At 40.2% G+C, this 26,278-nt stretch overlaps 1 protein-coding gene across 5 annotated transcripts in view; it reads left to right on the top strand.

The window, feature by feature from the left end:
• Positions 1-26,278, top strand: part of NAALADL2 (N-acetylated alpha-linked acidic dipeptidase like 2) — a 509,493-nt gene that overhangs the window by 219,382 nt on the left and 263,833 nt on the right. For all 5 annotated transcript variants that reach the window (XM_072142777.1, XM_072142778.1, XM_072142776.1 and 2 more), the window contains exons 3-4: positions 9,430-9,685; positions 12,124-12,246. In XM_072142777.1, coding sequence (XP_071998878.1) covers positions 9,430-9,685; positions 12,124-12,246 — 379 coding nt within the window. The remainder of the gene's footprint in view (positions 1-9,429; positions 9,686-12,123; positions 12,247-26,278) is intronic.

The raw sequence follows: 26,278 nt of genomic DNA, 5'->3' as shown, positions 1-26,278 counted from the left end.
GGTGGCAAAGAGAATTTTAAAGGGACAGTGCAGCTGAGCATTGAGGCTGCACTGTAGAGAAAGATGTAGGGCTTGTTTATTTGGGCCTTGCTTGAGCTAATCCTGAGCCCTGGAACAGCAGATGGGAGCGGTAGTGCGCTAAGTGGCTCAAGCTAGTAGACATACTGAGCTCCAGAGGCTGGAAGTGGGGTGCACAGACCTGCAGAGGAAGATAGTAGATAGGCCTGGTCCCCCTCAGCAGGCAGTCTGAAGTCCAAGTTTTGGTGCAGCCGACAGATCGGATGCCGTCCGCGGAAGCAAATCGAGGCCTAATGCATTAAATTGAAAGCATGCAATTTGGGGTCTTTATCAGAGAGCAACCCAAGTCCCAAGAGTTGCTCATAGTGCTTGGAATGGGTCCCAGGCTTGACTGGGAAACAAGGTCTGCCTCAGCTCGTCTGAGCCTGACAAATAATATGAGCCCAGTAAAAACTGGTATGGGGTTGATGATGAGGTTCCCAGCAGGCATATGGTTCAGGTTTTAGGGTGATTTGGTGTCCCCCTTCTCCAGATGGCAGTGGATTGTTGCTGGGTTTTTGGTGCCCTCTGAATCCGCAGCCACCTGGCACGATAGCTGGCCCCACCTCCAGCTATTTTTTATCATTTGACTGCAATCATTAAAGTAATGCTAGCTCCTACAGTACAGTGTTTTACTAATACAAACCACGCAACTAAAATGCACATCTATTATTTTGGATTCAAGCCACGGCTTAGACAAAGTTTGACTGAAAATCTGTTTCTCTTATTCTTGGCATCCTCTAAACATACTGTAATGTTTTTGTTGCATTTTGTTTTGTATAATTGTATGCCTGCTCATTGTGCTGCTATTGGAAAGTTGGTGAACCATTTTAGGTGGTGTTTGTCTGTTACCTGTCCAATAAATTGTTGGATTTAAGTTAAAAAGGCTCATCTCTACATCCTTTGCCCCTTATCACTAAGATCCTCAGCTCTTAGCCCCCACCTTTGTGCTCCTGTATAGCTCTTCCTCCTGCTCCTTCACAGATCACACAGCTTGATGAGATTACATCAGTGGGGGTGGGAGGAGCTGTACAGGAGCACTAAGGTGGGGACTAAGATCTGAGTAACACAGACAAGTTACATGTTGTTTTTTGAAACTCATCCAAACCAAAGACCACCCCCTCTGGCTATCCAATGATTTTGTCAGGGTTCAAGGTAAGTTATAACACACAATTATAATGTTATGCAAATGCTTAGAAAGGCATTAGAGATGCATTTTTGCACTGCAGGTGTGATGGACTTCTGCAACCTGTCTTTAGGGAAAAAGAGGTCCCTAGTGACAGTTTACCTTTAAAGACCCATATAAAATTAAATTTGTTGAGTTGTGGGATTTTTCATTGCAACTTTGGGGCTATACCTTTTTTTGAATGTGTTTTTTTTTTTTTTTTCATTTTTTATGAGGTAGTTATACAAAAATAATCCCCTTTTGATCACTTAAAAACAAACATGACCTAAGCATTATGTTTAACTGTTTTTAAAGGTGTTTGTGGCAACTAGTAGCTCCAGTTGCTGGACTTAAAGGGGTATTCCCATGAAGAAAAGATTCTTAAATATACCCAGTATAACAAAATAACACATTCTGCAATTCAATGTATTTAACAAAAATACAGCATTTTACTGATATAATTCCAATCTGTCTTTATCAGTCCTGGTGTTTACAATCTTGGTTGTCCTTTGTAAATCTTCTGACTATGGTCTGATTCTTCTGTTGCATAGCTTCTCTTGTCTGCACACTGCAGTGTTCTCGGCCTCCTGCCACTCCCCCCGTGCATTACAAGACCACCTCATGCACAGGCACTTCCTGCCAGCAAGCAGCATGCAGAGACTTACTCTACAAGCTACAGACAGATAAGGTCTTTCTGGCGGAGCTGACTGTGTGTTTTATTGATTATAGGAGGAAGCAGATCAGAGTGTGTAATTGGGGGACATGTATCATAGTTTTTAGTTTTTTTTCTTTGGTGAATATTTGAGGCATTTGGCAGCTCTTTTTTGTGCCTTATGAGTGTTCATGTCTTTTTAATTGTGATACATGTCCATTTTTTTTCTATCCTGGCAGGCGCAAATTTTGCTACTTTTTGTTGCAAATGTCTCAAATCAACATGGACACAAGCCATGTGAAGGGCTTTATACAGGGGTGGACGCTACGGTAAATGAGGTCGTGGCCTGCAATTTTAAGCACTCTAGTCACACCCCAGGGAGATGACGACATATGAGGCTGCGGTCACACATGTTGTTAAGGGTGTGGTCACAGGTTGCATTTTAATTGCGTTTTGAAACACATTACAACGGCTGAGGAGAGGTGATTACTGTTAACATTTGCATTTACAAAACGCATAGTAAACATGATGTCAACACTAAAACACTAAAATTGAGTAAAACTATAAAGTTAGGGGTTAAAATTATCTTATGTAAACATCACTAGGGTATTAGTAGAATTTTGAGGAACTTCTTTAATGTGCAAACCTCTTTAATTCTTTAAATACTGCTTTTTAGGTCAGCGGAAATATTTATTTAAATGGATAAATCGCGGTCGCCAAAACCAGCATGCAGGTGGCACTGGGTGCTGCCTTTTGAAGAAGAATTTCTACTCCCTGATGAAGGTGGGCCACAAAATGTTGGCACACAGCTCTGCCAGCTTGTTAGTCTCAGTGCACACACGCCCGGAGTAATTTATATGCTGTTGGCACTTAAATTGGTTACCAAACCTGAATAGGATTATAACATTTTAATGGGTTCACTCATCACTAGTGGCAACTCCTTATAAGTTTTTGTTCATTTACTTTTTATTTACTTCAGTTTTATTCATTTAACATGGAGACCCCAATATGTGACCATTTAAATGTTTGTTCAATATACTGAACTCTTCATGTTGTGGACTTTACTATGCCAATCAATATATATTGGTAAGCAAAGACAAACCTAGGGCCTTAATAGGCCCTAAGCTATACAGGTTGTCAGCAAAGATTGGTAAAGTACTTACCGTATATAATCGTGTATAAGCCGAGTTTTTCAGCACAAAAAATGTGCTGAAAAACGTCCCCTCGGCTTATACACGAGTCTATTACCCCCAAAAAATTACCCACTTAAAAAAATAAACTTAAATACTCACCCTCCGATGTCAGTTCGGCTCCCCGATGTCAGCGCGTCCCGTCTTCTTTCTTCTCCGCGGCTCCTCTTCTCTCTTCTTTCTTCTATCATCGACGCGGCCATGAAGAAAACATGACGTCAGCAGCGGCCGCGTCATAGTATGCGCCTGCTAGAAGAAAGCATGGGCGCGGGAAGAGTGAAGAGGAGCCGCGGAGAGGAAAGAAGACGGGACGCGCTGACATAGGGGACATCGGTAAGTCGCGCCGACATCGGGGAGCCGCGCTGACATCGGAGGGTGAGTATTTAAGTTTATTTTTTTAAGGGCCGTGGGGACAGGCTGTATACTACTAGGGGCAGGCTGTATACTACTGGGGGCAGGCTGTATACTACTAGGGGCTGCTGTATACTACATGGGGGCTGCTGTATACTACATGGGGGCTGCTGTATACTACTAGGGGCAGGCTGTATACTACTAGGGGCAGCTGTATACTACATGGGGGCTGCTGTATACTACATGGGGGCTGCTGTATACTACATGGGGGCTGTCTGTATACTACAGGGGGGCTGTCTGTATACTACAGGGGGGCTGTCTGTATACTACAGGGGGGCTGTCTGTATACTACATGGGGGCTGCTGTATACTACAGGGGGGTTGCTGTATACTACTGGGACTGGCTGTATACTACATGGGGGCTGGCTCTATACAACTAGGGGCTGCTGTATACTACATGGGGGCTGCTGTATACTACAGGGGGCTGCTGTATACTACAGGGGGCTGCTGTATACTACAGGGGGCTGCTGTATACTACAGGGGGGCTGCTGTATACTACTAGGGGCTTGCTGTATACTACTAGGGGCTGCTGTATTCTTCTGGGGGCTGGCAGGCTGTATACTACTGGGGGCTGGCAGGCTGTATACTACTGGGGGCTGACAGGCTGTATACTACTGGGGGGGGTTTGACCAATGCATTTCCCACCCTCGGCTTATACTCGAGTCAGTAGTTTTTCCCAGTTTTTGGTGGTAAAATTAGGGGTCTCGGCTTATACTCGAGTCGGCTTATACTCGAGTATATACGGTACCTCAACCTTTTAACTCTTAGTTGTGCATCGTGCCCTGCCATTTAACATCTTCCTTTGGCATGAAAATGAGGATATGAAAGAAAGGGTTGTAGAGGCAACCAGTAGTATTAAAATGAAGTAAATCTAAAAATGTAATTATTCTGAGTCTTGGTATAGATGATGTGGAAAAAAATCTTTCCTGTTATAATCCCACACATTCTAAATCATAAATATTAAAGCAAAATAAAAATTCAGCAGAGAATACAAATTGTAGAAGCACAATGTAACATAATTTACAGGAGATCATATTTCAGTTGTTGAAGAATGTGAGATGACTTGGGAATTAACAGTATTTTACTGTAATGTTTCACGCAATGTTCTACCTATTAGGAATCAAATTAGGGCTCCGTAATTGCAGAAATATAAATTCTTTTAAGTATACCATGTCGTAAGTGTTGCATTGATATGTGAATATGGAATAAAATGGAATGAAATAAAAGCTCAGGAGTAGTCAGTGGTGTATTTAGATGTTAAGAACCTTTGGCAAAAGTAAGGTGATTTTGGTCCAAAAACAGAGCAAGGTAATCCACAAATATACATCATCCACATGATGAATAGTGATGAAGAACATAATAGAATTAAATAAATACAGGCGAAGGCCAAATTTACACAAATGCTGTAGTACAGCATTCTCAAGGTATGTTTGGTTCATAATACATGAAATCAAATGGTAGATTCCCAATATATTCCACAGGCAAAGGTGCCAGTCGTATTTAAATGGATGTGGCAGTTCACGCACCATTTTAGGGAAGATTTTTTCTCCTCAATAATATCATCGGGAGCGACAACCCTTCCCAAAATGATGACCTGCAGCCTTTGCCAGCAGCAGCAACTGTTAACACCTGTGATCGGTGCCAGCCAGTATGCTTGCAGCCAATTGTCTGCAATCGTAAGCTTTTCTTTATCTTGGGATAACCTGTGCACTAGGGAGCGTTGTCTCTCTCTTTTTTTTTTTTTTTTATTTATCACATTCGAAATGACATCATATTGTGTATCCTTGGCATACTTTTGGCACAATAGAGCCCACATTTTTTTTTTTTTTTTTTTTTAGAAACCACTCTATTTGTTTAACCAGACATAAACATTTCTCAAAGCAATCTGAAACCTTTGATAAATGTAGTAATAGGTTTTTGAGACAGTTTGGGCCTATATATAACTAGTAGTAAAAAGATGCTCGAAAGAATATTGACATCTCATTACAGAATATCATGAAATCATGTTTTTTCTTTGGACATATGTTGTGTATACAGTTCTTCAGCCTAAAATGGTATATCTTCTAAAAAGACTGGTCATGGGGTAGGCCAAGGTATATTATTGCTTCTATGCCAGTATTTTGTCCTGGTTTACACATAAAAAAGTATAATTGGAGTTTGCACATATATTTATTATGATAGTGTGTCACAATTGTGTCTCATGTGCATTTTGTCAGTGTTTAATACTGTGCACTTAAAGGGGCTTGGTAGTGTGTGTTCATAGTTTGCAACATACTAATTATGGTTATGCGACAAAATTCTGTTGCGAGAGCAGATTAATTAAGAGTATGCAATGATGTGGCAGAACTTGCACAAAACAAGTGCAAACTAAAACTAGGCACTTTGCACCAGCTTTTATATATTTGAGCCAATGACTTATAGTGTCCTTCACCATATCTCATGTTTTTTGGGAATTATTGCAATCCTTCAAACTCCTGAGCTCGGTCATACCTCTGAAAGCTGCAGTTATCATGCCTTGTATGCTAGATTGCTGGTGTACAAGGCATGAATAACAAGCAAATCCAGGTTGCGCGTGTGTGCGTGTGCTGGTTGAGGACACCTAGACTATAAATTTGTGACCTCCACCAGAATCCTTGTGCAGGCTACATCTGCATTTTATGCCAGGAAGGACATGAGGTAGAATTTACTAATAGAACACAACATCCTAGTGTATACAGCGTGTCATGCAGGGTAACATTAAAACTGGTTAATTCTGCACCTCAAAATATTTGATATATGTTTGGCCGCACTGACCTTACACAAGACTCAGACTGATGTTATGTTGCATATGTCTTTATTCTTTAAAACTTAGATCAACGTCTGAAAGCAAAAAAAAAAAAAAAAGGTAGGGGTGGCAATGGGATATTCCAGAGCCTTCACAGAAAGCTAAAGAGGGAGGAGGAGAAGGCTTGAACTGTAGGGAACACTATGTTCTTAAAAGATACATATGTTTCTGGGGTTCACTATTGAGTGGTGTTATGTTTTGTATTTTTATATAAACTAAATGATCCTTTTCTTATCAATAAATTGTATGTTTTCAGGACCATAATATTATGAGGTGATGCGGATAATACAAGGATTGTGTCTCCTATATGGTGTCTCAAAGACTTTAAAATGGCAATATAAGATGTAGTTATTTTTTTAAAAAAATTAAACACTTAAAGGGGTTATCAACTTTCAGCAAATAGTTGATAAGGTTTGGGCAATGAAAAGTTATAGAAAGTATATTGTAAAATTGTATATCAATACCTCATGGTTTTCTAGATCTCTGCTTGCTGTCCTTCTATAGAAAACTTCCATATTTACTTCCAGTGGATTGAAATCTGTCCATGGTCATATGATGGTCACGCACATGCACAAGCTGTTAGTATCCCATAGTTCTGATTACTGTCTGTGATAATAGCAGCTTGTGCTCATGCATGTCCATTACATGACCATAGATTAGGATTCTATTCACTGGAAGTAAGCATAGAAGCTTTCTATAGATTGACAGCAAGCAGAGATCTAGAAAACCATGAGAAATTGATACAGAAAATATATTGGAAAATTATATAACTTTTCATGACACGAACAATATTAATTATTTGCTGAAAGTGGCCAACCCCTTTAATATTAATTAAAGCAGCACATTACGTATGAACGATGTTATCTTTAGACATGCAATATAATACTATTTATTTTTTACTGAAATAGAACCTGCGCAAAAATTTTTAATTTTTTAATTTCTTTTATGGACCACAAATACAAGTTGTGTTTTGGTTTGTGTACCATGAAACCATCTTGCCTATTCCCTAATGATGTGTAAATTCACTGGCTTTAAAGCTGTTGATTAATACAAAAATGCCAGAAAAAGGGTTAGTACACCTGTCCCATTTTTGCATTCTCTAGTGTTGATTTATCGATGTCTAAACTAAGTCATCTCTATTCTGGGAAGCTGATTTATTATGCACAGAGTTGGACTATTTTGCCATCAGTATCTGTTGACGAATCTAGGCCAATATGTTTTACTGCTCTCCAGCAGTATCGAAAGCTGAAGTTAAAAAATTGTTCTGTTCCTCTGTGGCTCCTCGTGTTGCTGAAATGATTAAATAAAATGTTTAAATCATTTACCAAAGCTCAATAGTCTTAAACACATTGTTAATTTTGCTTGTCTAAAGTTGCATATATGCCAGCCTAAAGCCTCCTACACTATGGAACCTCTAAAATTATGCCACATCTAATGAACTATGTCAAGCTGATCCAAGCAGATAAGTCGTTTAACTTCAATTACCCTTGTAGTTCTTATATTAATTTTCTAATGTGAGTTATTGCATGGATCTTAATACCTGCATTTAAACATTAGCACTGATGATTTAGAAATGTGCTATCTTTAAGAATTTAATGTTCCACTATGGGTCACTACATGAGGTCAGTACATAAGTAATTGCACTATAAAGCTTCATAGTTTCTGGTGGGTTTTTATTAGTTTTAAATTTCATGTGTTATATAGGTATTTGTTGGGTTGTGTTTTTTTTCTTTTTTTTAAGGTCATGTTGTAAGTCCTATACAGCAGTCCATTTCAGAGTGTCTGAAAAAAACTGCTTATTACATGATGTAGTTCTGAAAACCAAATTAAAATAAATAAAAAAAAATAAAATAAAGCATGGATAAAAAGTAAAGAGAAAATAATGGAGAGCTGTGAAAAACTAAGTACAAGCATTGAAGCCCGGTCTCTCACATAAACAAGGAGTAATTTGCCAACTTTTTATAACATTGCTTGAGTTTTTGAACATTTGATTTTGCTTGATCTGCTAAGGTCCTGCCACAGACTTTCATTTGAGTCGCAGTATGGACTTGGACTGGGCTATTGTAGCACCTTGGTTCTTTTCTATTTCGATCATTCCTTAGATTGCAAATGTGCTTGGGTTCATTGCCCTGTTATATTAACAGTAAAGCTGTAACTGTTGGATAGATTGTTTCTAGAGACATTTCTGAGACCATCCATATGCAAAGTAGATCAAAGTAAATTCAATGGGGGGGGGGGGATTTATCACCACTTTGTCTGGTTTCTTTTACTTTTTGAGACTTGTCTGAGACCGAGAAAAAAAAAATAGTTGCTGACAATGTGGTGATTAATCTACCCCAATGTCAAGAAAATCTCCCATGTAATAAGGTCTATTCAAATCAGTAGGTAAGTGTACAAAATGTTTCCAAAGAAAACCCTTTGCATGTAAAAATTAGCCATTTAAATAGATCATACATTTTAGTTGTTGTCCCAATTCTCATTCTGTCAATAGCTATTGCTCATCGAATTACACCATAGTTTTTCAATGTCTGAATATTCTTCAATGCTCCACATAGTTGTGAATAGTGTCATTTACTTTTCTATAATACTGGATAAATGAGCCGCTGTATGAACAATTAATAGGCTATGTTGTGTTTTTGAATAAACTGATAGTATCATTGTTACTATTATTACTATAAAACATGGAGACCTTTGTTCTAACTATCTGTTGTGTCTGTTCATACTAAAGACAAAAATATTTAATGATTTAATAAGAAGTGTGCATTTTCAATATTTACAAATGTCAAACTCTCTCTCAATACAAGTCTATAATGTGCATGCATGTGGGTGTTGCTATATCTGTGTTTTCATAAAATTGTTACATGACTTTCTATAATCAATTTAGAAAATTATACCTTGGTGTATGCTATATTATTAATAGAATAGATAATAAGCTATTCATGTTTGTCTTTATTCAACATGTGGAATGCAGTAGATCAGAATTTTACTTGTTATTTATTAATCTGTCTGTAGATGGGAAGGCAAGTTGTCCTCTCTTCGTATATAGACTAGGGCATCTATTGAAAAAAAGTTGATCATACATTATTAAGTACCTTGCAGATCTGATGTAAAAATCTCTTTTTGCCTTGCAGATATTTCACACAGATTTCTGTCAATAAAACAGACCCAGCAAAAAATATTGCACTTCTATGGACTTCAATAGGATTAAAAGAAGTTCAGTTATTAAATTATTCAGTCTTACTTGACCTACCAGGCTCTTCTCCAAATACAATCACTCTCAACAATGGCCAGTGCTATTATCCAAGCGGACAGCAGTGTGATGAAGAGACCAAAAGTCAAGAATATCTGTACACATATGCTGCCTTCTCTGCCAATGGAAGTCTGGAGGTAATGTGGCTATTTATCACTGTCATTTAAATAAAATATATTTATATATTCGTGGATTTCATTGCAATGATAGTATATTTGGATTGAAGCGGCAAGTATGAAGGTGCCATTAAAAATAAAGTGTTCTATTCAAGACACATGAAAAATAATGTGTTCCAGTTTTATAAAAGTAATAACACTAATTAGCGTAATAAAAACCTCTTTGCCGAAAGTAATATCATTTAATAAGCCGTTAACAATATTTATTTCATGATGTGCACATTCTGCAGTGCTGTAGAGAATTGCTATCATATACGTTACTTTCTGTCCCACGTAGGGCTCACAATCTCATTTTCCTATCACAGCACACATTATAGATCAATAAATATATTATATTTTATGGAATAGGGGAACACCGTCATTAAGATGCCAGTGCTGAGCAAACACACTGCCTAATATGATTCACACATGTATGCGTAAAAAAAAAGCCAAAGCTAGGGAAATGGGATCTGCATCTATAATTTATCTATGGTGCATCCTGTAGATATGATGTAAATATTAAACATGAGAACACCCTTTTAATGTAATGAAGAAAATTATATTCTATAAAGTTCCTTATCATCACTCTTTCACAATTGACCATTAGTGTTAATTGGGCGATATAAGGAGATGATCTACCTCCTTATATACGCAATCTTTCCTCAATATCATCAGAAATTCTCTGCATGCAATAGACCCTTATCACAGCCATTACAGAAATATTATTGCCTTAGTATTATTAGCTGGACAAGGGTTTGATTTATCAATATATTTTTAGCAGTTCACAGAGCTCAACTCATTTACCTATAATCTCTGTGCTCATTAGTCATAGCAGGTGGCAGAACACCATGTGAGGTTCAACTTAATATTTTAACCCAAGAATGCTGCAATGGGAAGAGATACTGAAACATTGCTAAGCTGTTGTGCTGCTATAATCACTTGTTGTTTAATAGTTATGCTTAGTTAACTTTCACAATGCTGTGTTTTTATCTTGGTTCTAAAACTATTACATACATATTATATTAGATAATGTAAACACATTGCCAAAGAGACTGCACATATAGACCCTGTAACGGCAGATGGTTTATTCTTCCTCTTCATTGAATATGTCTAAATATTATTGCATATGTGGACATTTACAATGTCAGAAAACTGGCATGAAAAAGCCTCATTCATTTTTTTTTTTTTTTAAAGTAGGCATAATGGAGTAGTGGCCAGGTTGTGCCATTGAGACTCCGACCCACTGAGTTTACTATAGTCTCCAGCAGAAAACAGGCAGAGACCACATCTGAAATTATCACCAGGTCTTTCCTGGTATAGATTTCATTCCAGCAGCAGAGCACATTTCCCCACATAGAGTTGAAAACAGAAGGTTAAGTACATCATATAAAAAGACACATGAATGTTTTCTGCCTATCTGACATGAAATCAGAATAAATCTTTCCATTTTAGGTCAATTAGGATTGCCAAAATTATATTTGGCAAATGCCAGAGTAATTTTATATGGTATTCTACAAAGTCAAAGGTTTACATAACAATTTTTGGCAGCCCATATGATGATGTCATGAATTTGGAAGCTCCTGATTATTGACAACTTCTGTTAGAGACACATCTGTGGATATATTTTAAAGCACATCTGAAACAAACTGCTTCTTTGTAGCATCTTAGGAAAGTCCAAAGAAATCAGCAAATATATCAAGAAGAGAAGTGTGGACTTGCACAAATCTGGTTCATCCTTTAGTGCTATTTCCAAATATCTGAAGATGCCTTGTTCATCTACATATACAATTATATCCAAGTGAAAACAAGATCAGCATTTCTAACCATTACTCCTTGGTTCTGCGTCCAGAGATAAACCCACTTTAGTCCAAAATGTGCAAAATGTTCAACCCAAGAAGAAAAGAAATAGACATTGTAATGCTGCTCTCTGAAGCTGGTAAGAGTGTGCCATTTTCCACAGTAAAATGAGTACAGTTGAAACCAGTAAGCCTCAAGGGTGGGAGATTAATATAATCCCATAGGTTCTGAATTGCATTATTGTTAGCAATTTTTAAATGAAACATTGGAAAAGGTTTGGCTCAAAAATGAATACAGAAGAGGAAGAGCTAGTCTTGTTTAGCTATAGGTTAAAGTGGTCAGCCTCACAAGGTCCAACAACACGTTCATTGCTTTCTGTCCTTGGCCTCTCTGTGCTTCAAATTATTAGATTTTTAAATCTCCAGTAAGACAGTAACTTACAGATATGATATTTTAATCCCATCTTTATTAGAAACATTATCTGAAATTCAGATGTTGAAAAATGACTTTTAAAAAAATCCATTATAAAATAATCCAATATGTATTATATATGCACTTAAACAATGTCCTGATGCCTGTAACAAATCTTACGCTTAAAACTTACATTTACTTCTTTCTTTCAGGGTGAAGTTATTGATGTGCAATATGCAACAGTGGAAGATCTGCTGAGGGTAACAAAGCTAAAGAAAATCTACAAAACTTCAATTGCTTTATTAAAACTAGGATTCTTACCACTAAAATATAAGGTTAGTATATAGAACTAGAAATAGTGTACCATCATACACAATAATGTCAATCTTTCAATCATGCTTCTACATGATGACCACCAGAATAGTATTGAAAAAAAATGTAAATCTTATATTTTAAAGACCTATTGTATGGACCTATTGTAAGCAGGACATAATGGCCCACATTTATCAAAAACTGTGGAAACCACACTATGTGCAGTTTTCCTGTGTAGCGTGCAGTAGGCGCTAGATTCATGACTTTTGGCACACGTTTTCATGAATATGGTGCCCCCTGCACTGCTCCAACAGCTGCTCAATCCTTTTTTTGTTGCACCTAACATTGAGTTAGCAACAGAATTCTTTTGGACACTGCATGATAAATATGGAGTGTAGTCTGACCGTGCACTGGAAGTCTCCTTTCAGTGCTGAATTTTGTTTCTCTTTAGGTATAGTGAGCCGCAAAACGATCGTTGTGGGCACTTTCTAAATATATGTTTACACGAAAAAAATTTTTTAACGTCAGACAAACACCTAGAGCAGGGGCTTCAATAAATATGTGTGTGAGTAAAGGCTACATTCACACGGACGTATGAAAACGGCCGTATACGTACCGTTTTTTTACGGGTTACATACGGCCACATTCATTTCAATGGACAATACGTCCAACCATTTACATTGCCGTTTTTGACACTGGAGTGTACGTACCGTATACTGGCCATATAAAAATATAGAGCATGTCCTATTTTCTCTCGTATTTCAGTTCTGTATGCCCTAAAAGTCTATGGGCATGCATAAAATACGGGTTAAATACGTGCTGCATACGTAAATACAGGACTGGAGAAATCATACGGTCGTGTGAATGTAGCCTTAGGCTACATGCACACTGCCGTGAGCCCGCCGCACCGTAGCACGGCGGGCTCACGGCAGCGCGGGGAGAGGAGGAGGAGGTGAGCACAGCTCACCCCGCCCCTCTCCATAGCGATGTATGGTCGCGGCGCCGTAATACGGGAAAAGATAGGACATGTCCTATCTTTTCCCGGGCTACGGAGCGGTACGGTGCCGCACATGTGCTGCACCGTACCGCTCCCATAGGGCCCCGTCAGCCCATAGAAGTGTATATACGTCCCCCATACTGTAGTGTAAATGTAGCCTAATACTGTATAAAATGATATATACTGTATAAAATACTGTAATAAAATCACAAACCAAAATTGATGGCAAAATATATAGTATGGCTAAACGCAAAGATGTTTGAATATGGTTAATCCACTGTCTTCACTATTTTGATATATCTCCTAGTGACAAAATATGCATTATATTTCAGATATTATGGATGGTAGCCTCTTGCCAAAGGAAGCTGAGAGAATATGCACTTGTCTCTCTGTTGAAAACAATAGATCAATGACGAGAGTGCAGGAATTTGAAATAATACAGTTTTTAATAATTTCGCACATTTTTTATGGTTTCCAAATTTGTAATTGAAAAGCAGCTTCATTGTTTATATCAAATGGCTATAAAACATTCCTGGTCATATGGTCGTCACACAGGGGCTCAGCTGAATAGCGATCAAATAATTAAGGCCTCTTGCACACTACTGTGTTTGCAGAACTTATGCTTGCCTCTGTCTTGGTAATTATTATGATTTTTATGTAGTTTAACCCCTTACCGACATGTGACTTAATAGTATGTCACATGTCGGGTCCCGGTGCATGGCGAGGGCTCGCGGGCCGAGCCCTCTCCATAGCCGGTAAGTCTTTGCTGCATATTGGGCTCCGCCATCTTTCTGAGGATCGTCGCTCCCCGTGACGTCATCGGGGAGCGGCAATCCATCGCCATGGTATCTTCGAGTCTCACGGAGACCCGAAGCTACTTCGGGTTAACCCATTTATTACAATGTGCTATCAGCACATTGTAATGTATGAGAAGTAAAATACAAATATACTGCCATACTGTAATATGGCAGTATATGATAGGATTGTATAGACACCCTAGGGTTAAAGTACCCGAGGGAGTCTGAAAAATAGTAAAAATAAATATAAAAAAAGTTAAAAAAAATTATAATAAAAAAACCTAAAAATTCAAATCACCACCCTTTCCCTAGAACTGATATAAATATAAATTAATAGTAAATCATAAACACATTAGGTATCACCGCGTCCGAAAATGCCCGATGTATCAAAATGTGATAATGGTTTTTCACTGCAATTTAAAATCGTGCCCAAGGTCGAAAATGGCACATTTTTGCCATTTAAAAAATAAAATTAAAAATTCTATAAAAAGTGATCAAAAGGTCGTACAGTCTTAAAAATGATATCATTGTAAACATCATCAAAATCTGCAAAAAAACGACACCACCAACAGCTCCTCACACAAAAGTATGAAAAAGTTATTAGCGCCAGAAGATGGCAAAATCCCCCAAAAAATTTTTGTACAGGAGGTTTTAATTTTTTAAATGTATGAAAACATTATAAAACCTATACAAATTTGGTATCCTCGTAATCGTACATAAAGAATAAAGTAGACATGTCATTTGTGGTGCACAGTGAAATCCGTAAAATCCAAGCCCACAAGAATATGGCAAAAATGCGGTTTTATTTACCAATTTCACTGCATTTGAATTTTTTTCCCGCTTCCGAGTACACGGCATGGAATATTAAATACCACCATTTTGAAGTGCAATTTGTTACGCAGAAAATAAGCCATCACACAGCTCTGTACATCTAAAAATAAGAGTTACAGATTTTTGCATGTGGGGAGTGAAAAATGAAAACGCAAAAACGAAAATGGGCTGCGGCGGAAAGGGGTTAATGGTCTCATACACAATGACATGGCTTCCACAGATGCTGTTTGTAGGTTGACTAACCGAGAAGAAAAACTTTGTCCTATTCCAGCCCAAGTTTAAGGTATGGGCAGTCATTTCTAGCCCACAAAATGTACTTTTTTGTACAAGAGACCTAAAACAGATTGGTGTCCCCTAGAATTCTTGTAATGAATATTAGTATTGAATAAATGCAAAAAGAAGTACATTTTTGTTGCAAAAAGTAACCTTTATTTTATGAAATTATTATTTTTGCCCTTTAAGTCATATATCTAATTACTGTGATTTCTACACCACAGTGGGTAGAAGGACTCCATTGGCATACAGCAGATCTGTAGAGCTAATGGGTAATTTTATCTCCACCCATTTAAACACAGTCTTAAGTTAAATGCCAATATTATTGTGTATAAAGGAAATCTGTCAGCTCAACAATTACAAAAAAACATGAAGCCTTGAAGGAGGAGTCCAGGATCATAGGGAGTATTGAGTGGACCCGAACTTTGGCAACAAACATGTGCATTAACTCTTTAAATACTGGGCAAAGTCACCATCGGGATTTAAATCTCAATGACCACATGCGTCAGCACTAACCTTCTGTCATCAGGAGCGATGACCCTCTTGAAAATTGTGACACATGGCCACAGTAATTTAAATGCCGCTGCATCATTAAACAGGCAGTTTTTATGTGAACAAGAAAGCAGACTGCAACAATGCAATAACTACTTAAATAGATGCACCTCCATGATACTATACTTCCTCTGCATTTCAGTAGCTGAAAAGGCATTAAAGGCAATGGTACGTTTATCTCTGTTATAAGCAGAAGCTTTTCTATAGATTGTATTTAAAAGGTGAGCTATTTTGAGAAGATTTACAGTGCCAACTCTTGCTGACCACTGCAGTAATAACCTTATGTTGACCTTTCGAAAATTGAGAACCAGCTTTGTTTCTTTAGTTTCAATAGAGTTTTGAGATTCCACAGAGTGCTGAGATAACAATGTTCCAGTTATAACAATCACTTTCATATGATGGTTGTATGATATAAACTACATTCCCCTGGGATCAGCCGTCAGATAACATCTATGTTTATTTGGAAAAAAAATGATCAGCTATAAACTCTTTGTATTACATCCCACATGTCTTTCTCATGAAGCCACTGACTAAAATAACCCTTTATTATTGGCTTTATCTTGCATTCAAATACATGATACAATGGTTTACTGTACTGAAGTCCGCATCTTAAAGGACAAAAAAAATATAACTTTACAGGAGAAGGGCAATATTCAATTCACTAGAACTGAAAAAATATATAAACGTATATATATTAAAGAGTAGGAAAGTACAGCAAATATAATATAAGTGGATGTATAGCCACTTACAGAAAAATAAATGTCAATGTCTTAAGAAAGGCTCCTGTTTTTGTTGTAGGAGCTGTTATGTTACATGGAAACTTTGGAATAGAAAATAGACTTAATATTTTTTCTATTTGGAGTGCTGTCATTCTTTATGATATATAATGAAAGGCTCATACCTTACTTACCTCTTACTGATTATTTTTAGATATTCAGTTTTTATTTTTCTGTATTTTTTTATTTTATTTGTAAAAAGTATGTAATCATTAGTTTACCAGGCGACTGTAATATATATGTATATAAATTAGGATCAAGCACTCTGGTAAGTTTCAATATGCCTTAAATATCTTCAAGTTGCGAAAATATAGCAATAGCGCATAACGTTTTGGCCTGTATGGCCATTATCAAAAAAAGTAAAAAATAAATCCACTGCTTTTAGATTTGGTAACTGTGGTGAGGTGAGGTCAAGACTGTGTTTTGGCAAAGCCATTTTCAACTCTTTTTTATGTGTTTGTTTCTTAACTTTAGTTAGTCCTAACTTCCTAACTAATAAAAATGTGTTTCATAGGTTGGCAAATCAGTTGTAGAACATCAGTTTGACTTCCAGGGCTATCTTTATTCCCAAACCATATATGTATTTAAGTGTTTTCCCCATCACTGCTGAGAAACTCAAAATGTCCAATACTAATTAAGTAAAATTGAACTACAATTCCCTAGAAATAAAAGCTGATTGAAGTCAATAACCTTTTCTTAATTTATTTCAGAAACAAAATAATTGAATTGCTTACAATGCAGGAGAAAATGCTTACACAATATTATTAGAATATAAAGTATACTAACAAGATATAAATCTTTAGCATTTTTGCACAGTTCTTCTCCTTCATTGAAAGAGATGTTTTTCTGTTTATAAGACTTATAACGATTTTATGTATAACATGTCTGGCAAATCAAGGATCAGAACGTCATTGTGAATGCTGAGAAACAGATTTGGAACTTGGAAGTAACCAATAATTTAGCTAACTGTTGGATTTTGGATTAGAAGCCGAGTAATGAAGGATTTATTCCCTTTAGGAACAGAAAAATATTTAATATAGAAAGCTAGAACATAGGCAATAGTGTCTGAAAAAAATCTAGCCTGGTCTTCTTTTATTTAATTTATATCTGGAATTTGTTCCAAGAATCTACTACTCTTAAGTAAATATTGATGTGACATCTTCATTGTCTGTCTTTACTGCCCATTGTCTGCTTGTCTATGAGTACATCATCTAATCTATCATTAGTGCAGTATTTTGCCTCTTCTAAAAGGGATAATGTTATGAAACCGGTGCCACTACTACTGTAAATACTTGGCAAGCAGATGGATTAACCATTGCAAATAATAATGATTATGATATCATTCAATCTTATGACCTAACACTCCACTTTCTAGATCTAAAATGTTTATACAGAGAAATCTGATACAATTTCTAAAACTTATTAGAGTTAGTTATTAGTTGCATTTAAAAAAATTAAACATTTCTTAGAAGATAACCCATCGCTATTTTTGACTATAGAAATAAGGAAACAAATGCCCTTCTTTTTAAATTTTTGTAAAGAGAAAATTTGGAACTATTTAGAATTTTGTTAAATATTAATTTAACTGCTCCTTTTAATAGGACCAAGATCTTTTATACATGATTAAATAAATTATGCAGATAAGACACACATACATGCCTTTTGAATGTTTAATTTTGTCGATTTACTTTGAGTTGGATGGGTAAATTTTCATTATTCGTCATCCAAATTTCTTTAAAGACACATACACACATACAAAACAGAAACCAGAAGGATTCATAGACTTTAAAGTCCAATTTCACAGTCAAAATTGCCTTCATCGCTGTCATTTAGTCTTCTATATTTTTTAGATTGCCATTATAAAGGTATACATAGGTTCCTATACCCAAAACATTCTTGTGGAAACTAGTTATTATTTGGCCTTATGGGAAACATGCCTGAGGGTGAACAAATTATAACAAAATGAATCCTACAATCTGTATATAGATACTTAACCCCTAACGACCTGGCCCTGTTTTGTTTTTTCATCTCCATTTTTCACACATCCAAAAATCTGTAATTTTTTAATTTTTACACATAAATAGCTTTGTGATGGCTTGTTTTATGTGTAACACATTGCAATTCATAGGGAAGGTATTTAATTTTCGTGTCGTGTACTGGGAAGTGGGAAAAAAAATCCAAATGTGGTAAAAACGCATTTGCGCCATTTTCTTGAGGGCTTGGATTTTACAGCTTTCACTGTTCGCCCAAATGACATTTCTACTTTATTCTTCTGGTCGGTGCAATCATGGGGATACCAAAATTTGTATAGGTTTTAGAATGTTTTCATATATTTACAAAAATTAAAACCTCTTGTACAATTTTTTTAAAAAATTTTTATCTTCTGGCACCAATAACTTTTTCATATTTCTTTTTACAGAGCTGTTGGTGGTGTCATTTTGTGCAAATTTTGATGACATTTTCAATGATCATTTTTAGGACTGTACAACCTTTTGATAACTTTTTATAGAATATTTAATATTTTTCAAAATGGCAACAAAGTGCCATTTTCGACTTTATGTTACGGGGTTAAACACAGTGAAAAACAGTTATATATTGATCTGGCATTTTTGGACCTGGCTATATCTAATGTTTTATTTTATTTTTACTGTTTATTTATATCAGTTCTAGGGAAAGGGGGTGATTTGAATTTTTAGGGTTTTTTTAATTTATATATTAACTTTTTTATTTTTACTGGGGATTTTCCTCCTAATTCATTACAAGGTGCAAATCCCACATTGTAATGAAATGGTTAAAACGAGACAGCCTTGGGTCTTGGTAAGACCTGAGGCTGTCAAGCGACCGATGACGTCATGGGGAGCGACGACTGTCACCAAGATGGCGGCGCCCAAATAAGTATTTACCTTCTGATTTGTGAATTACAATTTATTTAGCATATAATATGCAGTAGGTATAATGGGGCACATTTACTTACCTGTCTGAGGAGTTCACCCAAAGTGCATTGTTCCGACTGCGTGCACTGTGCCGCATTTCACTAAGATTGTGCGCCCGATGTCATGAGTGTGTTGCTTCCCCTCTCAGATCTGCTGGAGTTCACCACCTTCTTCCCTGCATATGAGTGCTTGATCTTGCAACACAATTTGAAAGTTAAATCCCGCGCTCAGTCCGAATCAGTTGGATCGTCCGATGCCCCCCCCCCCCATTTCTGTTGCATAAAAGCCAGGCAGCCGCACCACAATCTGAACCCATGTGACAAAATCCCCAATTAAATACCTGTCACAGTGGCCAAATCTCAAAAACGTTGGAAAACCCGCCAAAAGTGTGACCACGGAACCTTAGTAAATAAGGCCAAATGTACTTCTATACGTACCACCATGAAATCAAAGTACAATGTAAATATAATTATTTAAAAATCTATTTACAATGTTAACACAATGTATGTATATGTGTGTCCACATGCGCTATAGAATTATTATTACCAACAGTCACTGGATAGTCTAAACCAGTTGCTACATCAGTGGCTTCTTATTTTCCTCATGGTGTCTGTTCCTCTTTACTATCATGGTTTGCAGGATTCTATGACCAAGTACATCCAAGGTGATGAGCCAACAATTAAAATTTAGGAACTCTACTTAGCTCATATGGTTCATAGAGGAGATTTGACATTTTATATTATACATTATAGAAATGTTTAATTAGTAAAAAGACAACACATTCCATTATAGACACACTATTAACATATTGTTTCCCATTTAAACAGTAATACATGACAATTTTCATCAATAAATATGGTAATCATTAGAGATGAGCGAACACTAAAATGCTCGGGTACTCGTTATTCGAGACGAACTTTTCCCGATGCTCGAGTGCTCGTCTCGAATAACGAACCCCATTGAAGTCAATGGGAGACTCGAGCATTTTTCAAGGGGACCAAGGCTCTGCACAGGGAAGCTTGGCCAAACACCTGGGAACCTCAGAAAAGGATGGAAACACCACGGAAATGGACAGGAAACAGCAGGGGCAGCATGCATGGATGCCTCTGAGGCTGCTTAAACGCACCATTATGCCAAAATTATGGGCAACAGCATGGCCATGACAGAGTGACAGAATGAAGCTAGATAGTATCTAAAACATGCAATAATTGACCCTGACACTATAGGGGACGGCATGCAGAGGCAGCGGCAGCAGGCTAGAGAGTGTCATGGCGACATACCCTAAATGGACTCAGGCTTCAAACCAATGGGTGGCAGAGAGGAACCAAAGGAGGTGAGCAAGAAGTGCTCAAATAATATCGGTACATGATAAAAGTTTGCCAGTATATTTTGTGGATTACACAGCAGGGTGGCGACAAAGTTAACATGGAAGCCATGAAAACAACCCAAAATTCTGCCTGACACAGCTCGTTTGATAAGGGGACCATGTATGGAGGCAGTGAACTAGTAGTAGATTAAAGGTGCTGCAGTTAAAACTATGTTAGTTGGATCTTGGCATGGAGCTGGCGCTCCGCTGCCAGACGAGCTTTCGCCAATCCAAGCCCCTGTCTCTAGGCTACTCCCCAAACAGCACTTTTGTATAAGATCAAGTGTAGTAGCGTTCTTATAAGTTTAGGATATGGCGGGTGAGGGGAATGTAAACAGATGCGCAAGAAGCGCTGAAATAATATCCCTAAATGGTAAAAGTTTGCAAGTATATTTTGTGGATTACACAGCAGGGTGGCGACAAAGTTAACAACTTTGATGTGGAATGCCCTGTAATAGCTCTTGGGCGGTGTGCCTTTTATCGCCTAGGCTCAGCAGTTTCAGCACCGCCTGCTGTCGCTTAGCGACGGCACTGCTGCTGTGCCTAGAGCTACCGACTGATGGCGCCATGCCCACGGATGGTAATTCGGAGGAGGAGGAGGTGGAGGAGGGGTGGGAGGAGGTATAGTAGGCCTTTGAGACCTGGACCGAGGTAGGCCCCGCAATTCTCTGCGTCGGCAGTATATGACCAGCCCCAGGGTCAGACTCGGTCCCAGCCTGCACCAAGTTAAGTGTAGTAGCGTTCTTATAAGTTTGGGATATGGCGGGTTAGGGGAATGTAAACAGATGCGCAAGAAGCGCATGATGCGCATGGAGCTGGCGTTCCGCTGCCAGGCGAGCTTTCGCCAATCCAAGCCCCTGTCTCTAGGCTACTCCCCAAACAGCACTTCTAAGAACCTTTTGTATAAGATCAAGTGTAGTAGCGTTCTTATAAGTTTAGGATATGCCGGGTGAGGGGAATGTAAACAGATGCGCAAGAAGCGCTGAAATAATATCCCTAAATGGTAAAAGTTTGCCAGTATATTTTGTGGATAACACAGCAGGGTGGCGACAAAGTTAACAACTTTGATGTGGAATCCATGAAAACAACCCAAATTTCTGCCTGACACACCTCGTTTGATAAAGGGACGATGTATGGAGGCAGCTATATGGACGACTTTTGGAGGTAGCAATGGAGACAACGTGTGGAGGCTGCTATGGAGACAATTTAATTTGGATAGTGCCTGTATGTGGCAGTCCCAAACATTTTTCAAACCAGAGGAGCAGGTAGGTGGCCCTCCAGTAAAATGGAATAGATTGAGTGCCTGTATGTGGCAGTCCCAAAAATTCTTCAAACCAGAGGAGCAGGTAGGTGGCCCTCCAGTAAAATGGAATAGATTGAGTGCCTGTATGTGGCAGTCCCAAAAATTGTTCAAACCAGAGGAGCAGGTAGGTGGCCCTCCAGTAAAATGGAATAGATTGAGTGCCTGTATGTGGCAGTCCCAAAAATTCTTCAAACCAGAGGAGCAGGTAGGTGGCCCTCCAGTAAAATGGAATAGATTGAGTGCCTGTATGTGGCAGTCCCAAAAATTCTTCAAACCAGAGGAGCAGGTAGGTGGCCCTCCAGTAAAATGGAATAGATTGAGTGCCTGTATGTGGCAGTCCCAAAAATTGTTCAAACCAGAGGACCGGGTAGGTGGCCCTCCAGAAAAATGGAATAGATTGAGTGCCTGTATGTGGCACTCACAAAAATTGTTTCAAACAGAGGACCGGGTAGGTGGCCCTCCAGAAAAATTAAATGCATGAAGTATAGCAAGAGCCAGTGGGCCCTGTCAAAAAATAGCCATTTTCCTCTGCTTTACTGTACAAAGAGGAGGAGAAGGAGGAAAATGAGGAGGAGGAGGAGGAGTGGATCAATTATTCAGGTTGAGCTTCCTTCACCTGGTGGAGATTGGAAATTCTGAGAAATCCAGCCTTTATTCATTTTAATAAGCGTCAGCCTGTCAGCGCTGTCAGTCGACAGGCGTGTACGCTTATCGGTGATGATGCCACCAGCTGCACTGAAAACCCGCTCGGACAAGACGCTAGCGGCAGGGCAGGCAAGAACCTCCAAGGCGTACAGCGCCAGTTCGTGCCACATGTCCAGCTTTGAAACCCAGTAGTTGTAGGGAGCTGTGTGATCATTTAGGACGATGGTATGGTCAGCTACGTACTCCCTCACCATCTTTCTGTAAAGATCAGCCCTACTCTGCCGAGACTGGGGACAGGTGACAGTGTCTTGCTGGGGTGACATAAAGCTGGCAAAAGCCTTGTAAAGCGTACCCTTGCCAGTGCTGGACAAGCTGCCTGCTCGCCTACTCTCCCTCGCTACTTGTCCCGCAGAACTACGCACTCTGCCGCTAGCGCTGTCAGAAGGGAAATACTGTTTCAGCTTGTGCACCAGGGCCTGCTGGTATTCATGCATTCTCACACTCCTTTCCTCTGCAGGGATGAGAGTGGCAAGATTTTGCTTGTACCGTGGGTCCAGGAGAGTGAACACCCAGTAATCGGTGCTGGAATAAATTCTTTGAACGCGAGGGTCACGGGATAGGCAGCCTAGCATGAAATCTGCCATATGCGCCAGAGTACCAACGCGTAAGAATTCACTCCCCTCACTGGCCTGACTGTCCATTTCCTCCTCCTCCAACTCCTCCAACTCCTCTTCTTCTGCCCATACACGCTGAACAGTGAAGGACTCAACAATGGTCCCCTCTTGTGTCTCGCCAACATTCTCCTCCTCTTCCTCCTCATCCTCCTCCTCCACCTCCACCTCCTCCGATATGCGCTGAGAAACAGACCTCAGGGTGCTTTGGCTATCAACAAGGGAATATTCTTCCCCCGTCTCTTGTGACGAGCGCAAAGCTTCCGACTTCATGCTGACCAGAGAGTTTTTCAACAGGCCAAGCAGCGGGATGGTGAGGCTGATGATGGCGGCATCGCCACTGACCATCTGTGTTGACTCCTCAAAGTTACTCAGCACCTGACAGATATCAGACATCCACGTCCACTCCTCATTGTAGACTTGAGGAAGCTGACTGACCTGACTACCAGTTCTGGTGGAAGTTGACATCTGGCAGTCTACAATCGCTCTGCGCTGCTGGTAAACTCTGGATAACATGGTCAGTGTTGAATTCCACCTCGTGGGCACGTCGCACAACAGTCGGTGAGCGGGCAGTTGGAGGCGGCGCTGCGCTGCCCTGAGAGTGGCAGCATCTGGGCTGGACTTCCTGAAATGCGCACAGATGCGGCGCACCTTCGTGAGCAAATCAGACAGATTGGGGTATGTCTTGAGGAAACGCTGCACTATCAGATTTAACACATGGGCCAGGCATGGCACATGTGTCAGTCTGCCGAGTTGCAGAGCCGCCACCAGGTTACGGCCGTTGTCACACACAACCATTCCCGGCTTGAGGTTCAGCGGTGCCAGCCACAGATCAGTCTGCGCCGTGATGCCCTGTAATAGCTCTTGGGCGGTGTGCCTTTTGTCGCCTAGGCTCAGCAGTTTGAGCACCGCCTGCTGTCGCTTAGCGACGGCACTGCTGCTGTGCCTAGAGCTACCGACTGATGGCGCCGTGCCCACGGATGGTAGTTCGGAGGAGGAGGTGGAGGAGGGGTGGGAGGAGGAGGAGGCATAGTAGGCCTGAAACACCTGGACCGAGGTAGGCCCCGCAATCCTCGGCGTCGGCAGTATATGAGCAGCCCCAGGGTCAGTCTCAGTCCCAGCCTCCACCAAGTTAACCCAATGTGCCGTCAGCGATATATAGTGGCCCTGCCCGGCAGCACTCGTCCACGTGTCCGTGGTCAGGTGGACCTTGTCAGAAACGGCGTTGGTCAGGGCACGGATGATGTTGTCTGACACGTGCTGGTGCAGGGCTGGGACGGCACATCGGGAAAAGTAGTGGCGGCTGGGGACCGAATACCGAGGGGCGGCCGCCGCCATGAGGTTGCGAAAGGCCTCGGTCTCTACTAGCCTATAGGGCAGCATCTCCAGGCTAAGCAATCTGGAGATGTGCACATTAAGGGCTTGGGCGTGCGGGTGGGTTGCACTATATTTGCGTTTCCGCTCCAGCGTCTGGGGTATGGAGAGCTGAACGCTGGTGGATGCTGTGGAGGATCGTGGAGGCGACGATGGGGTTTTTGGGCCAGGGTCCTGGGCAGGGGGCTGACTAGCAGCTGACACAGGGGAAGGAGCAGTGGTGTGCACGGCCGGAGGTGAACGGGCTTGTTGCCACTGAGTGGGGTGCTTAGCATTCATATGCCTGCGCATACTGGTGGTAGTTAAGCTAGTAGTGGTGGAACCCCTGCTGAGCCTGGTTTGGCAAATGTTGCACACCACAGTCCGTCGGTCATCCGGTGTTTCCTTAAAGAACCTCCACACTTCTGAAGATCTAGCCCTCGCCGCAAGAGCCCTCACCACGGGAGCTTCACTAGTTGACAGTGGCGCTGATGCACCAGCTCTGGCCCTGCCTCTCCGTCTGGCCCCACCACTGCCTCTTCCAACCTGTTCAGGTCGAGGACTCTCCTCCGTCTCAGAAGCACTGTGTTCACCCGGCCTCTCAACCCAGCTTGGGTCTGTCACCTCATCATCCTCCGATCCCTCAGTCTGCTCCCCCCTCGGACTTCCTGCCCTGACAACAACTTCCCCACTGTCTGACAACCGTGTCTCCTCATCGTCGGACACCTCTTTACACACTTCCACTACGTCAAGAAGGTCATCATCACCCACAGACTGTGACTGGTGGAAAACCTGGGCATCGGAAAATTGCTCAGCAGCAACCGGACAAGTGGTTTGTGACTGTGGGAAGGGTCCAGAAAACAGTTCCTCAGAGTATGCCGGTTCAAATGGCAAATTTTCCTGGGAGGGGGCAGACTGGGGGGGAGGAGGCTGAGGTGCAGGAGCTGGAGGAGTGGGGATTTCGGTGACATGGGTGGACTGCGTGGAAGACTGACTGGTGGTGGACAAATTGCTCGAAGCATTGTCAGCAATCCACGACATCACCTGTTCGCACTGTTCTGGCCTCAACAGTGCTCTACCACGAGTCCCAGTAACTTCAGACATGAACCTAGGGAGTGTAGCTCTGCGGCGTTCCCCTGCTCCCTCATCAGCAGGTGGTGTCTCACCCCGCCCAGGACCACGGCCTCTGACCCCTGCAGTAGTTGGACGCCCACGTCCCCGCCCTCGTCCTCTACCCCTAGCCCTGGGGTTAAACATTTTTAAAATGAGAGTTATAACTTTTTTTTTTTTTTACTTTTTTTTGTTTTTTTTTGTGTTTTTTTGTGTTTTTTGTTTTTTTTTGTGTTTTTTGTTTTTTTTTGAGTTTTTAGAACCAAACAATCCTATCCTATTGCTATGGCTATTTTCTAGCCAAGTATCAAAGGAAGCACACTACTATGCCAGATGAGATGACACTGAGTTAGTGCCTAATAGAAATCCAACCCCTACTGAATTTTCCCACTTCAGCCTTTGCTATGGATATGTGCGCCACTAAGCGCAGAACACAGCGGTCGCAAGT

This window comes from Engystomops pustulosus, chromosome 3 (genome assembly GCF_040894005.1).
Source record: "Engystomops pustulosus chromosome 3, aEngPut4.maternal, whole genome shotgun sequence".
NCBI lineage: Eukaryota > Metazoa > Chordata > Amphibia > Anura > Leptodactylidae > Engystomops > Engystomops pustulosus.
The sequence above is the reverse complement of the archived record's forward strand: the minus strand, read 5'-3'. Positions and strand labels throughout refer to the sequence as shown.